The 16,712-nt window shown below is 39.7% G+C and overlaps 1 protein-coding gene across 26 annotated transcripts in view; it reads right to left on the reverse strand.

The window, feature by feature from the left end:
• The window catches only part of NRXN1 (neurexin 1), a 1,071,808-nt gene that overhangs the window by 158,739 nt on the left and 896,357 nt on the right, over positions 1–16,712 (reverse strand). For all 26 annotated transcript variants that reach the window (XM_024552822.4, XM_024552821.4, XM_045189458.3 and 23 more), the window contains one exon: positions 361–532. In XM_024552822.4, the coding sequence (XP_024408590.1) occupies positions 361–532 (172 nt within the window). The remainder of the gene's footprint in view (positions 1–360; positions 533–16,712) is intronic.

Here is a 16,712-nt window from a genome sequence, read left to right on the forward strand (position 1 = left end):
CGTAGCTTTAAATTTTAACTCCGTTACTTTTGACAAAGCCTTTCCTTTGTTCGAATGCAAGGATCAAGTAAAAAGAGCTTTGACATGTTGTGCCTTTTATGTGTGCATTTTTCTGGTTTCACTGATGTCCTAAGTTTGCAAATGATAACGTGTGCCTTCCAGTTCCTCTATGAAATGCCATCGGTACACTGTATCAAGAACAATTTAGGACAGCAGTACATTGACACGACTCTAAAGTCCAATAAAATACTTGATGTTTCTTAGAAAACCCGCAATTTGGTGACACGAACGCAAAACAGTGCTTTGTTTTCCAGTTTGCTTTTCATAAAATCTTCCCCGGATACACATTCACTGGCTTACCTGCGGGGTAGCGCTCGATCACGGGCCAGCTGTCCACCTGTAATGTGGCATTGCCACCACTCCTCGTGAAACGGACTACATGGTATTTCCCATCGTTAATGATTGCATTGGACTCTTCGATGGCGATGTCATCGGTCCCAACATTAAATTTAACTCCAATTTTTCCTTGATGCTGGAAGGGAAGAGGGAAAAACATTGTATAAATTTGTACAGATTAATCAACATTTACTAAGAATTACATACAGGATATTAATCAAGAACATGCTTCAGATAACAGCTGCTTTTCTTCCATTTTTACTTCTGACAAACTCATGTCTTAGAAGAAAGGTTCTTATCATTTGGGTACATCTGAAGCATCTCTTTCATGGATAATTGATATTCCAAAAGACACACTTTCAAGAGAATTGAGCTGCCTTCTTTCCAGAGGTTGCCACAGACAAAGTGCACGGCTGCCTGTGTGAAGGGACATCTTTTCATGTCCTGTAACACAGCTCTTTTAATACGCTCTTTATATTTCACTAGGAAATGAGGCTTGACATTCCCCCTTTTCATAACTGGTGAAATCAGAGCAATGAAATCTGTTTAGAGACAGTTGACAAATTCTCACAATATAGAAAATCATTCTAAAGGGTATGGGCACACAGGCGTTTAATGAGCGTGGTTTCTTAGTCATTATTCACACACACACAAATCATCCTGTGCTAAGAGCCTGAAATTTGTTCAATTTCTTATTTTATAGATGATGAAACCATCACAGAGGAAGACACAGTGACTTGTTCGAGGTCACGTAATTTAATGGATGGGTACTAGAATTGGAGTTCAGTTCCCTCATTGTTAGCTTCTATCTAGGCTAGGATATGGCTATCTAAAATTAACTCCCTCTCTGAATTATGCAAAGCAGTATTACAAATCATCCTAAGCACAAACTTGTTAACTTTAGAATGGCAAATGCAAAGTGGCAAAGAAAAACATGTGTTTGTGCCCTCTGCTTCTGAGAAGCCTTCTCTAACGACTGTCCCTTCTCATCACAAGCTCCCTTGGTTTTTAAAGCACATGGATTTGCCCTTGTCCACACCCATAACCTCAAACTATCTGTAGTTCATCTTTCGTCAAACCTCCATTGAGAGGAACTACAAGTGGAAGGGGATTTTAAAGGACATATATGTCATCCATTTCTTTAGAAATTTAAATTCAAAACATCGAAAACCTGACCATTTGGACCACATCCTTTAGATCTCTTGCCAGATTGTCATCATTGAACTAAGTGGTGAGAGTATGGTGTTGGCTTACACTGAAAGTTATGAGAAGAAAATCTTGTCTAAAGCGGCCTTAATTGAAGGGAGGTATTCGAAGAGGCTGTTTGGGACAGACAGTGCTCACTGTGCCCTTCACGTACACGTCCTGTAGGTTTCTGCTTTTCTTTTTCCTGGTTCTTATTTCCTGCACAAGATCTTTTTCTTATAAGAAGTTAGTATGTTTTCTAATTTTTTTAAAATTTTGATTTGTTTTAGGTTTGGACAGACAATATGACTTAAAGTATTTCCTTTTTTTCATATTTCCTTTTAAACTAAGTTTATCAGGAAACTCAAAGGGAGTGGGGCAATTTTACTGGCTGCATAGACTTCCAGTCCACTGTCCCTGGGCTTATTTTTCCTTCCTACCGTGTTTTCATAATCCTTACTTTAAAATGCATGCCATTGTAAGGTAAGGCATTTCAGTTTTTGTGGAATGATTCAGGAGATAAAAAACAGGGGATTCTAATAAAACTTAAAATTTATCCAAGGGCCTGTGAAGAATTTTTTTTTTATTGCACAGCTTATTTGTGTGAACAGTTATTACCTCCTCATCCTAGCAGAATTCCTGATTGCTAATTTTCAGTAAATTATTGAATGTGGTGTGTATTATTTTAACACATAATATAACTTCCCAGGAAAATTAAGAACTTCATTTAAGAGGTTTGTTGATATATTAACAAATGTCTATATAATGTTTTAAGTACTAACTCTAATACTAACTGGTATTTATCATAAGAGCCCTACCAGAAAGGTACTAGTTTATCTCCCTTTGACAGATAAGGAAACAGAAGCACAGAGTGATTAAGTAACTTGGCTGAGGTTAAACAGGTAGAAAGAAGAAAGCTGTGATTCGAATCCAGGCAGTCTGGCTCTAGGATTTATGCTCCTCATCATTACCCAGGCTGAATGTTGGGAATACTGGCTCATCCTCGCTACAGTTAGCACATGTGGTAACTCTAGATGTCCTTTGCTACCTGTTTTATCTTTCCTGCTGGAGCAGGGACACTACAGGACTTTGTATTGTGCCTTATACCATGTGCATCAATGTGTACAGCTTAAAATAATTTTACAGAGGACAGGAAGAAACTAATATTTGGATGGAATACGATGCTAAAATAAATTATTTTTTGTCTCAGTTTCAGCTGTAATCTTGAGATGATAAGTCAAAAACAGATTGCTACTTTTGTTTTACAAAACAGGGTACAAAGTTGCCTAAGCCAGGATTAAAAGGAAACACTGAAAACCATTTTGGGACCTTAAATTTGGGACCCATTTCCAACCCATTAAAGAGAGAAGGAAGGCCAAGAGGAGATTTATAATTAGAAGAGGATTATTGGGGAGAATTGGGATGTGATATGATTTGTGATATTCAAGGTGGAAGGTTACTTTTCCCTTATCTTAAGTGCAGGGAAAAAGAGCTTCAACGAAACAATAAAGTTTTATTCTTGTCTCCCGGAATTTGGCGGCACTGGGTGGGGTAGTCAGTAAACTGGGCTTTGACTCTTGGCTGGGAAATTTTCAGGGGAAAGATAGTGACTGCATGATGATCTGATGTCTGGGCAAAGGGATATTACTGCACCAGCAGCCACGTGTGAGTGAGTCTGTCCTGTCGGAACAAGGGGCAGGTGAGCCCTGCCGGTGAAGCAGGGGATAGAAAGCCAGCGTAGAATTGTGGTGGGTCCCATCCAAGAGAGTCACTGGGGGGAGGGCTGGGGAGTGGGGAAGACAGCTCAACAAAAAGAACCTAGAATTTCAGTAGTGGGTACCTAGGGAGTGAGGTGAAAATCCTAAATGACCACCTGAAGGAGGAGCATTTACCCCCCTCGAGGAAACTGCAGGTAAAGAAACACTAGTGGTGTGATTAAGAGCACTAAAACCCCCACTAACATGCTTCCTCGGGAGTGCTCCTCAGAGTCAGTCTAAAGCATAGGCTAAGCCCAGCTGGATGGCTACTATTGTAACTGCCAAGTAAGGTCATTTCTGCCTTTCTCCTTTCTGTTTCATCCCTGAAGGATTGGGGGCAGGGGGAGGGAGGTAGAGAAATGAATGTCAGGGGAACAAGAGGAGAAACAAAGCTGTCCCCTCACCCGGTGCAAGTGGAGGCTCCAAATCAGCCCAAGCAGTTGTAATGGATTTAACATCTGTAATAGTGTTGACAATTTTAAAAAGTACTTCTCATAGCAAAAAGTGAAGAGATGAGCCTGGCTGGTGTGGCTTAGTGGACTGAGTGCTGGCCTGTGAATCAGTGGGTTGCTGGTCTACTCCTTGTCTAGGGCACCTGCCTGGCTCATGGGCCAGGTCCCCAGTAGGGGGCACATGAGAGGCAACATGTGGTTCTCTTTCTCTTTCTCCCGCCCTTCCCTTGTTTAAAAATAAATAAAATCTTCAAAAACATAAAATAAAAGTGAACAGTGACATTTTTACTATTCAAGAGTAACCAAAGTAATATTCAAACTTTTCCTGGACTTCCCTGGGTCAGGAAGAGATATTCCACAGAAATGTGTAAACTCCTGTTGCATCCTAGGAATCAGATCTCTCAACATAGAGTTGAAAAACAATAGAGTTGCCTATTGTTTTAGGATCTTTTCTATTATAGTCATGTTTCTTATCCCAGATGGACAGAAAGAAATTCTTAAAGTTTCCTATCTTTTCTGATAGGAATGCTCTAGTAGTCAATTTTTTATCAGACTTCTAATCCTTAAGGAGATTCAAGTTCTGTGAATGAAAGCATTATAATGCTAAAGGCACAAAATGTATAAAACTAAAAAAGTTCCTTTACCTTATCCCTAAGTTTCCTACAATATGAAATGTAAAATGCTTATTTTATAGTGTAGAGAAATCCCAAGATTTCACAGGAATGCCTTTCCTGCAACACAGTAAAACAAACTTAAGAAACAATGAGGGGTGGTAATGCTTCGAGACCTTCTAACTTTTAAATGATGCTCATATTTCCCTAGATATGTTGATTTTGCTCTTGAACTTCCAATATCTTTGATGTCTCATAGATTCAAACTCTAGTGTCACCTAGAACAGAACTGAATACCACCAAAGTAGGCTCAAACAACAACACTATCCTAATTCGGAGATTATTACCCCACTCAAGCTGCACCATATCCTTGGAAAACAACTTAATCATAAATGATAGCCACAGAGCCAATTTTTCCTCAAAACAAATATGTAAAAAATGTATGTAAACCACAAAATATTAATATCAATCATACTTAGGACCTAAATTTATGATTCCATTCAGAAATTGTAAATATTCTCAAAACACATCCCTCCCATGTTGACAGAACAGAGGATCATTTCAATTATGTAAACAAATAAAACTTGCTAAACTTTCTTATCAATGGATAATTACAATTTAAAAGAATTCATTTCAAATTCTTATTCTCTGGGATTACATGTGATTGTTCCCAGCAAATTCTCATGAATATTGCATTAGCAAAACCAGCAGTCATTTTGCTGGACATGTACTGATCTTTCAGCATTGTATCTTCCTTGAAATGGATAACTGGCTCACAGCATAATTTCAAAAATCTATTATGCGAAAATCAGTAGCAAGGCATTTATAATTTAATGAAGTCTTTCCATGGATTCATTAAATAAATAGAGACAAAGGTAATTATTAATTTTTTCACAAAAGCTCATTTCTGAATAATGATTATGTTATTAAACCAAGTTAGAAGGAAACCGATGAAAGGCGACACTGGGAAGGAACTTGAACATTCTAGTGAGTGGCACCCTACTTTAATGAACCGGTGAAGTTCAGCGGCAATCACACATTCATTTGAAATTTAACCAAGATTATGATTTAATGGTATTTTCAGTATCTTGGCCACACTTCCAGTAACATGTTTGTATGTTATAGACACAGATATATTTTCATTTATGTGCATATAAAATAAAAACAAAACAGAATATACAACGTGATACAGTCCTGTGCTCCGGGGCCCGACTGGGACAGAACTTGACAGTGTCTGCAAGTGTGCGTGATGTTTGTGCCCATTTCAGAACACAGAACGACTCCCACGCTCCACTTCCACGTTGTCAGCTGAATGCGGGGTCAGGCCAAATGTTTTGTTTTGCTCTTCCAGAGACTAAGCCTCGCCAGGGAGCAGAGGTTTTAAGGCTCTAGGGGGACTCTGAGGCCTGCGGCCACTGTTGCTGGAGTAACAGTGCAAAGCCTGACAGAGACCCACCTGTTTGTTTGATTGTTTTTTATCTCTCGACAAACACACCAATTCAGATAATTGCTAATTCAACCCAAACGCATTTCCAAATGAATGGTTTAGAGGTCCTGCTGGCTGAAAGGGATTGTGTTTATCACTCCAGATGGCCCACAACGTTAAATGGTTTCGGTCTGGTTGTTTTAACCTGGTATTGAACTGGAAATGCACCTCTGCTCAAAAAACAAAACCAAACAAAAACAAAACATCATTTCAAAAACACAAAGCTACTGCTCCCTACCCCCCACTTTCCCCATTGCAGAATAATCTAAAAATTCATTCAGCTAATAAATAAAAATTAATATATAATACACATTCTGCATTATGTTTAAGTGTGTGGACAATGCAAACATGTAGAGTGTATCCTTTGCCCTCTTGGAAGATAAATCATGTGGAGAGGGTTCTGAGGGGTCTCAGGGAGCCTCTAGCTGTGAGGCACGAGCCAGCCATCATTTCAACGGCTGTAACACTGTCAGCAGACAGGGGTACGAAAGACACCCAGGGATGTAGAAGATAGGTTCCCTCTGTCTCCCATATCTCTTTCCAGTCCCTATTTACCAGAGTTCCTATGGGGTGCCAGCCATTGAGCTACACATGATGCACATGATGTATCTCCTTAAACTCCTGGCAGACCTGAAAGATAACTGCTATCTTCTCAAAGAGTTAACCTAACGTGCCCCAAATCATAGAGCTAAGGAATATCAGTACTGCATCCTAAGTTGGAGGGGCATCGAAAACAGATGGCTTCAGCTGTGTCTGTCACAGGAAAAGACCTTGACACCAAGGCATGCTCAGAGGGCTGAGTCAACAGTAAGGAGTTCCTACCCTTTGGGACAGCATGGATGGAACTGGAAAGCTTTATGCTAAGTGAAATAAGCCAGGCGGTGAAAGACAAATACCATATGATCTCACCTTTAACAGGAACCTAATCAACAAAACAAACAAGCAAGCAAGATACAACCAAAGACATAGAAATTGAGAAAAGGCCCACAGTGACCAGAGCGGGAGAGCAGAGGGAATTTCAGGGGAAAAGGGTGAAGGGTTTGTAGGAACAATTATAAAGGACACATGGACAATAATGGGAGGTGGGGTGAGGTGGTGGAAATGGGAGGGAGGTGGGAGGGCTGGGGGTTAGGCTGGGGTGGGGGGGGAAGGCAGAGAACTGTACCTGAATAACTATAAAATTAGAGAAGAAAATAAAAAGAGTAAGGTTACTGCAAAGTACATATTTCTTTTTGGCTAAGAACATTTCAGAGTAGCACACAGGGAACCAGAAGTGGATGAGATCTAGGGTGATACCACCCCAGAAAGATTACATTTAGGGCCAATATATTCTAAGAAAACTGTGTTTTTATTTTCCCATAAAACCTTCATTAGGAGAGTGTGCCTTTCGCAATATATCCCCATTGAACAGGATGCTAGAGCTCCTTCCACTCCGTGAAATAGTATCTGACAGTGACATCACTCTTCTGGAGGGTCACACTCAGCTCTAGGTCCTCAGAGTGTCTAGTAAAACTTTGAAATTCTTGACAGTCGGTAGAGAACCAAGATGGCGGCGTAGGTAGACACATTGCACCTCCTCCCACAACCAGAACTGACAGAAAATCGAACGGCAAGGAAGTCCAACACCAAGGAAATAAAAAATAAACATTCATCCAGACTGGTAGGAGGGGCGTAGACAAGCAGCTGGGGCAGAGAGAACTCACGTTGCCGTGGCGGCACTGAGACTGGCGGAGTGTGGGACAAACTGGGCAGGCAGTCTCACCACTGGCAGACCCTGCAGCCCCACATTCGCCCACAGACAAAACAAGAGGGCCGGACTCAGAGTGGAGGAGAACTGGGCAGGCAGAGCGGCGGGTAGCACCCCGCGGCCCCACATTTGTGCACAGATAAACCGGACAAATGGCAGGGAGCGAAGCAGACTGTGCAACCCAGGGCTCCAGAGCGGGGAAATAAAGCCTCAAACCTCTGATTGAAAACGCCCGTGGGGGTTGGGGCGGCAGCAGGAGAGACTCCCAGACTCACAGGAGAGGTCGTTGGAGAGACCCACAGGGGCCTAGAGTGTGCACAAGCCCACCCACTCGGGAACCAGCACCAGAGGGGCCCAGTTTGATTGTGGGTAGCAGAGTGAAAGATTGAAATCCGGTGGAGAGGGGAGGGGGCGCCATTGCTCCCTCTCAGCCCCTCCCCCACGTACAGCATCACAGCACAGCAACCAGCATTACCCCGCCCCGCCCGGAGGAACACCTAAGGCTCTGCCCCTTTAAGTAACAGATGCGCCAAGTCAAAAAAAAAAAAAAGGCCCAATGACAGAACACTTCAAAGCTCCAGAAAAAAATACAACTAAGCGAGGAAGAGATAGCCAACCTATCAGATGCACAGTTCAAAACACTGGTTATCAAGACACTCACAGAATTGGTTGAATCTGTTCGAAAACCAGATGAAAAAATGAAGCCTATGCAAAGGAAAATGTACAGGGAACCAATAGTGATGCAAAGGAAACTGGGACTCAAATCAACGGTGTGGACCAGAAGGAAGAAAGAAACATCCAACCAGAAAAGAATGAAGCAACAAGAATTCGGAAAAATGAGGAGAGGCTTAGGAACCTCCAGGACATCTTGAAATGTTCCGACATCTGAATTATAGGGGTGCCAGAAGGAGAAGAGGAAGAACAAAAAATTGAAAACTTATTTGAACAAATAATAAAGGAGAACTTCCCTCATCTGGCAAAGGAAATAGACTTCCAGGAAGTCCAGGAAGCTCAGAGAGTCCCAAAGAAGCTGGACCCAAGGAGGAACACACCAAGGCACATCATAATTACATTAGCCAAGATTACACAGAAGGAGAGAATCTTAGAAGCAGCAAGAGAAAAGGACACAGTTACCTACAAAGGAGTTCCCATAAGACTGTCAACTGATTTCTCCAAAGAGACCTTACAGGCAAGAAGGGGCTGGCAAGAAGTATTCCAAGTCATGAAAGGCAAGGGCCTACATCCAAGATTACTGTATCCAGCAAAGCTATCATTTAGAATGGAAGGGAAGATAAAGTGCTTCTCAGATAAGGTCAAGTTAAAGGAGTTCATCATCACCAAGCCCTTATTATATGAAATGTTAAAGGGAGTTACCTAAGAAAAAGAAGATCAAATATAGGAACAGTAAAAATGACAGCAAACTCACAGTTATTAACAACCACACCTAAAACAAAAACAAGAGCAAACTAAGCAAACAACTAGAACAGGAACAGAACCATAGAGATGGAGATCACATGAAGGGTTGTCAATAGGGGAGTGGGAGGGGGAGAGGGGGGAAAGGTACAGAGAATAAGTAGCATAGATGATAGGTGGAAAATAGACAGGGGGAGGGTAAGAATAGTGTAGGAAATGTAGAAGCCAAAGAACTTATAAGTATGACCCATGGACATGAACTACAGGGGGGGAATGTGGGAGGGAGGGGGTGGACAGGATGGAGTGGAGTGGGGGGGAATGGGACAACTGTAATAGCATAATCAATAAATATATTTTTTAAAAAGAAAAAAAAAAAGCCTTGACAGTCCACCTTTCCATACTGCTTAGGTATAGTTTGTATCCACCTGTCTTAATTCTCCAGCCACATTTACAAAAGACTGGCTTGCTCTTCATTATATCCTTTCCCTTTTCAGACTACCTCTGCATTTGTAATTTTCCAAGACTCTGTCCCATACAATTTTCATCTTTTTAAGTAAGGTATAATTCACATACCATAACATTTGCCCTTTTAAAGTGTGTGCTTCATTGGTTTTAGGATATTTACAAGGTTGAGCAACCGTCACCACTATTTAATTCCAGAACGTTTTCATCATGCTGCAGTTTTCTGTTGATGAGATAACACATATGAAGTTCTTAGCACACTTAATGAGAACTCAGCCCCTGTGAGTTTTATTATTATTACTATGATTATTCCTATATTATTATTGTTATTCTTACATCTGGAAAAGGTGTTTTGCTCCTTAGTAGGTTGATGGAAGTTGATTAAAACAATGCTTGAATTATATAACTATTACAGCTTAGTTAGAACATGTAACATCTCATTGGTCTTCAAAACAACTTGTGAAGCAGTGTATCTATTTTATAAATGAAGGCACTCATGCTCAGAAAGACTGAGATTTGCTCAAATCAGAGCATCTATCCATTATGTAGCTCAAGAAGGAACATTCTAAAATCTAACCCTATGGGACAAACTGTCTTGCTATTGGTACTGAAGCTGATTCTGCTTGATTGGACAACCTCCATGTCCCCTTCTATCTCAAGGTTCTATGATAAGCCTAAACGAATAGCTAAGCAGTTATCACTGACAAAAATCTAGAAAATAACTAGTTATTGTTGAAACACATCAAAGGAACCTAAATTTGAATTTGAGTCTTAGATTCTTTTCCAAATTTATAAAATAAATGAACTCTAGGATTTCATGATATTTGTAAATCAGAAATTCTCCAATTTGGAAAAGAGAAAATGTCCAACTACCATAGGTTGTTGTCTCAGAGTAACCTGACAGGCCTTTTGTAAACTGTGTGTGTGTGTGTGTGTTTTTTTGTCTAAAGGTAGAACCCTTCCCCTTGGGGGGAATGGAGGGGCTTGTCCTTAGGAGTAAGATGGCTTGCCTTTCCAAGTCTGTAGGACTAGGTAGTAATAAGTGAGAATAAGAGTCAATGAGTTCTCTTTGTTTTGGGGGGAATTTTTTTTATTTGTTGTTCAGATACATTTGCCCCACATTTTTTCCCATTGCTCACCCCTACCCAATTCCCCACCACCGTTAACCCCCACCCCTGATTGTCCATGCCCTTGAGTCCTCTACTCATGTTCCTTTCCTTGCCCCTTCCTCTTCTTCCCCCTGTTATTCCTCTCTCCTTCCCCTCTGGTCACTGTCAGTTTGTTCTTTAGTTCCAAGTCTCTGGTTGTGTTTTGCTCATTAGTTTGTTTTGTTAATTAGCTTGAATTCTGGTGATAACAATAACTCTTCAATGCCTCCATTTGTTCAATTATTTCTCCTTAGATAGAACTGTATCAAGAAACATAACTGTGTTGAGATGAAATTAACCCAATAAATGACTGACTAGTTAGTATATCTCTGAAAAGGGCAATAACCCTAATATTTATATTTTGACATTGTCCCTATTTTTTTTTTTTTTTGCCAGTTGAACCAATACTGAATCATCCTTTCTACTTAAAAAGACATTCTTGAACCATTGTGATGTTTTCTAATGTAGTCATGGGTTTAGCGGCTCTTTTCTAATGGTACTTTCCTGTGGTCCAAATGGCCTATCTCTGCACAATACCGTAACTTCTGTAGAGTGAAATAAAGCTAACTCATACTCTTGGGAATTAGAACCAGCACTTTGAGATCATTGTTGGGAACCGCCCTGCCTGGTTTCAGAAGCTGTAACCCCCATGGCGAAGGCTGAGTAAAAAGACCTTGGGACCATAAGCCACTAAGGAGACAAAGCTTATCCTCTTGGCAGGGGCGCAGCCTCTGCCCCCTTTACTTCACCCTGCTTGGCCCGGGGTGGGTGACTGGTTAGCCAATGACGGGTAAGATTCCTCAAGGGAGGGATGACCTAAAACAGGCATGGTCATGAAGTGACCACCAGGGAAGGACTTAGGGGACTTAAGGAATAGAAAAGGGGTGATGGACTCTCGTACCTCAGCTTTGTCATAGTTTGAATCCTCATTCTATCTGTAATGAGTCTCCTAATCTCTTGGTTGCCCTCATCCCCCACCTGATTTAAGCCTAAAACAATGCTGGAGGTGGGTGCAGCCCTGTGCTGGAAAGGGCGGTTCCCTGGGGCAATCAGGACTAAGAAAGAATGCATAAAATCCTGTGGCACCTGCTTTGCTAAGAATGCCCTCAATTTAAATGATAAGGGTCCAAGCATAAAATGAGTTTGTTTCCCAAAATATCAGGGCCCTTTGGCTATCTGACCCTGACTCAGAATAATCCCTCATAGTTCTTTGAATGTTATCTATTTGATCGTTACTGCCTGACAATGATTGATGAACTTTACCTATATGCCCTGTATTCCTATGCAAATTAAACCCAATAAAAGCCCATTGAGGAATATGCTTAAGGCTCTTTTCCTTTGAGAGATTGGCTACCTTTCCTCCCAAAGCAGATCCTGTCTTGGTAGAATTATTCTCATCCATGATGGGAGGGGGTGGGGGGGAGGCTCTGCTGGACAAAGTTCTACCACAGATCATTAATTCTCTATTTCCATCCATGAAATAACTACCACATTGAAGTTGAAATACTCATCTTTAAATGCATCCTTATATACAAAGAATGTGTGCTATCATAAGCTTTTATTTTCCCTGAAAATTCGAAAAGCAGAACTTAAATAGAGCACAAAATGCTCTTTGTTACAAAGACTGCTGGCCTTTGTAACACCTCCGGTTTGAATATTTAGCCCGGTGGTCTGGCATCATGGCAAATGCCTCAGGCTGCTGTGCAGCCTTGTTCAAAGTGAAATGGGCTGATCAGATATGGCTTGTATTTTCATTTATGTTTCTTTTTTACTTGTTTTATTATTGCTGTTTTAAAAACCTTTGATTGGATGTTAAATGAGCTTTGCTCGCACTTTAGAGTCATTCAGGAAACTGTATGCCATAATCATTGTATTTCAGGTACTGATTAAAACCATAACTTTTGTTTTTCTGCTTCTCTCTGATTTCTTCTCTTTGGGCCATTACACTGCTAGGTATCACCTCCACCAGCAACTGCAGAGGGAAAGACATTTGGCTTTATCAGTAGTTGTTGACATTTCTTTGTAAAATGATTTTCTTATAAGAGAGGTTTGAGGTTATTTGTAGATTTAATTTACTTGTTGTATCCCAAGACCATCATTTAGGTGGAGAGCTGACTATATAATTACAGTCTGACTCTAATGTTCCAAATTTTCATAGCACAGAGCACATTTTTCAGACAAATATACAAAATATCTTTGGATGGTGATTTTGGTCCTCAGCATGGTAAATATTACCTTAGTAATTAGGTTGTAAGTAAAACAAAATTAGCCTTTGTAGTTATAAAAAATTTTTTTGAAAAACAAACAAAAATATCAAGAGATAAATGTAATTATTTTCAAGGTCTCAGTTGATAAATGCTTATGAGTTTTACATGAAATGAAATGGTTGGCTTGGAAGGGTTATTATTTTTTAATCATGTTTGTGAATCCTGACTTGCAACCAGGACAATAATAACGAGGTAATGTGTTCAAGTGTGTTTGATGGACGTATTGTTAAATAATGCTATCTTGGTTTTCACAAGCTTCAAGCAGAGTGCTCACTTGAAATGCATTCCAAGAGAAAGGCTGACAGTGCCACCTTTCCCCTTTCCCTTGTTACTGACTTCCAGTCCAGGACTACACGTCTGACATCATCAGAGAAAGCAAATATGTGCATATGGATGGAGAAACGCATTCTCCAAAGACTGTTTTCTACAGAATCAGCAAGTCTCCATTATCTCCAGTGTGGTAAGCAATCATTTCTGCAGCCATCAAAAATAAATCTATGTTTATGTGTGTAATTTTGTCACAACAGAGTTTTCAGAAGAGAATGCAACTCTCTAGGGCTAAGGCTCCTGATGATTATGACCTTTCTTTGTCTTAATGTAACAGTAATACTCCCACAAAAATAAAATCGTGTCAAGGAATGTTTATCGAGTACCTATTAGATGCAGTGCATTTCGCAAATCACTGTACCATTCTTTTCAGGGCTCAGAATTTCGAACTGTATTGTTGGTTGTGTTTACATACATTCACTTTCCTAAATTGCATGATTTCCTTGCATAAACAACACTAAAATTTTGGAAATATCACACATGTGTAATCCTCAATGACATTCATTCATTCATTCATTTATTCATTCAACAAATACAAATAGATTTCCTACTATATGAAGTCTGTCCAGAAAAACTCCATCATTAATATAATGAGAATGATTTGTGTGACATTGATATAACCTGGCAGCCAAGGAGAGTGCACTGGAGTGTGCATGTGTGAACAATGATGACTTCACTGTACTAGTCAGTGGAGGGGGGTGGGTAGGCAGAAGCACTTGAGTGAGCATCTATACTGTGTGGCCATCACATTAAAAATGACTGAGCGAGTAGAGCAACAAATCTGCATCAAATTTTGTATTAAGCTTGAACATTCCTCTGTGGAAATTATTTATATGATTCAGAAGTCCGCAGCTATGGGCAACTGGTGATTGGCAGCTTCATCATGACAATGTGCCTGCTCATGCATCAGGTCTCCTGCAGAGGCTTTTGGTGAAACATCAAATCACCCAGGTGACTCAGTCCCCCTACAGCCCAGATTTGGTGCCCTGCGACTTCTGGCTTTTCCCAAAACTAAAATCACCTTTGAAAGGGAAGAAATTTCAGACTGTCAGTAAGATTCAGGAAAATATGATGGGACAGCTGATGGTGACTGGGAGAACTGTGTGAGGTCCCATGGTGCCTACTTTGAAGGGGATTGAGGCATCATTGTCCTATGTACAATGTTTCTTGTATCTTGTATCTTCTTCAATAAATGTTTCTATTTTTCATATTACATGGCTGGATACCTTCTAGACAGACCTGGTCCTTCTTGACATTCTGCTAAGTTTGGTTTAAACGGTGGTTAACACAACAGATAGCACTGCTGCTATTATGAAGCTTAAGTCTGTCATTATTTCTTTGTACATTAAAATTTGTACTAGCATATAAAGTATGCTAAGTGTCGAAAAGAGCAGGGTGTTACAAGAGGCAGTGAGTGACTAAGGAAAGCCACTTTGAAGAGATGTAGATGTGAAGAAATCAATAATAAGAGTGTGAGTTTTTCAGGCAGAGGAAATAGTGGCCCCATGAAAAGAAATAAGTATGTATAAAAACATGCTTTTATGTATAAGTGCAGATTCAGGTATAAAAATCTTGACTTATTATAAAGATAGAGATACATACATTACATATGAACCTATGTAGGTATTATCTAGAAGGTTTGTCATAAAGATAAAACTAGGTTATGAAAGTATGTGTAAAAAACTAAAATATATCATTTGCAGAAATAAAACAATTAGAAGATAGACTGCTAAGCACATTTTTAAAATCTCCCATTTAAAAATGGAAAATTATTAATAAAAATGTAGAACCTTATGGTATGTATTGTGATATTCATCTAATTGCTTGTTCTTAAGTTTCATTCATCAATGTGCTTTATGAAATGTAATACATACTATATAAATCAACAGGGACTCCCTATACTTGCCAAAAGTCATTTACTTCTACAATGTCAAAAAATGATTCATCATCATGTGCTTGTATTTCAAAGCTAATGTAACACATTATGTTTCTTTATGTGGTATAATGTCTTGTTAACTTAATTCTCTAGAGATCCCTTTTATCTCAAGATGTAGCAAATGTTCTCCATGTACTTTTCACCTTAAAAATAGTGTGAAATCACTTGACTAGTTTTTCAAGTATCCTCCACAAATTAGTTAAGGAAAGGAAATCCTTCACCTTTCACCTTTTCATCTCCCTGTTCACCTAGAAGAGCAAATGAGCAAGGTTCAGGGTTTGAGTCCCTAAAAGACAGTTTTTCAGCTAATGAACAAATCACTTCAAACAAGAGCAGAATTTCTTAATCCAAGTCTTCTGAAAAAAATTTCAGATAAATGAGTTATGAATTTTTTTCTGATATTTGGTCAAGAAATTTGAAGCCAAAAACACTCAGGCTGCCCAAATCTAAATAGTTCATAAACATTTTGAACTTCAGATAAATGTCCATTGCTAACTTCTCCAGAGCAGTTATCACTGAGGGTTTCCTGAGATTATCCCTTCACACGTTGACTTAGAAGAGCCAGAGGACATTTTGAGGAGACTTGTGGATTCTAATAACAGAGTAAAGACAGAATGAGAGAGAAATATCTGGAGAAAGTTAAGTTATTAGCCATCTAACAACAGAACAAATGCTCTCACTCTGTTTTCCTTACTGCTCCCTGGCACTGGCCTTTCCTTACCATTCACGTACCAAGTTCTGTCCCATCTCAGGATCTTTGCTGTTCCTTCTCTCTGGTTAGCTCTTTCCTTGCTTTCCAACCTCAAATAATTGACCCTCTCTACTTTGGGTGGAAAAGAATTTGAGAATTTTAGGGTAGAGTTGGTCATTGAATATGCTGAACAAAAAAACAAAAACAATTATCTGTGAAAATGTCCTATTATGAAGCAAAAACTGATTAGTGGATACCGATTGAAGTATAAAAGATACTCACTCCCAGCTCTGTACTGACAGTAGTTGAAAAGCCAGTGCCATATGGCAAGGCTATGTGTTAGCTGATCAACAGTATTCTTCAGTGTACTTTGGGTTATCTGTGATAAATCTTTCATTATTAAATATCACAGCAAGATTAATGTGCTGTGATCTCATATGCCACTTACATGCTTTCCCTGACAAGCATGTCCACTCTTTCAAAATAAACAAAAATCAAACCGGAGAAGATAAAATTCCTCTGAAAAACTACTCACAAATATCATTCTAAGGCCAATAGAAGCCGTATTGAACTTACTCACTGTTTTGTAATCTCAGTGCTACAGGTTCCCAAATGAGTGTGAATGTCAAGGGCTGCATTTTCCAGCAGATGCATGATGGTGGTGGTGGTGATGATGATGATGATAATTAATCTTCATAAATACTTATGCGTGCCAGGCACTCCTTCTAAGCAGTTTATGCATATTAGGATATATATTATTATTTCCATTTACTTGACAAGGAAGCTGAAATTCAAAAGGTTTACCCCAAATTGTTACCAAATGAATCCATGGGG

The sequence above is a fragment of the Desmodus rotundus genome, chromosome 5 (assembly GCF_022682495.2).
Source record: "Desmodus rotundus isolate HL8 chromosome 5, HLdesRot8A.1, whole genome shotgun sequence".
NCBI classification, from domain to species: domain Eukaryota; kingdom Metazoa; phylum Chordata; class Mammalia; order Chiroptera; family Phyllostomidae; genus Desmodus; species Desmodus rotundus.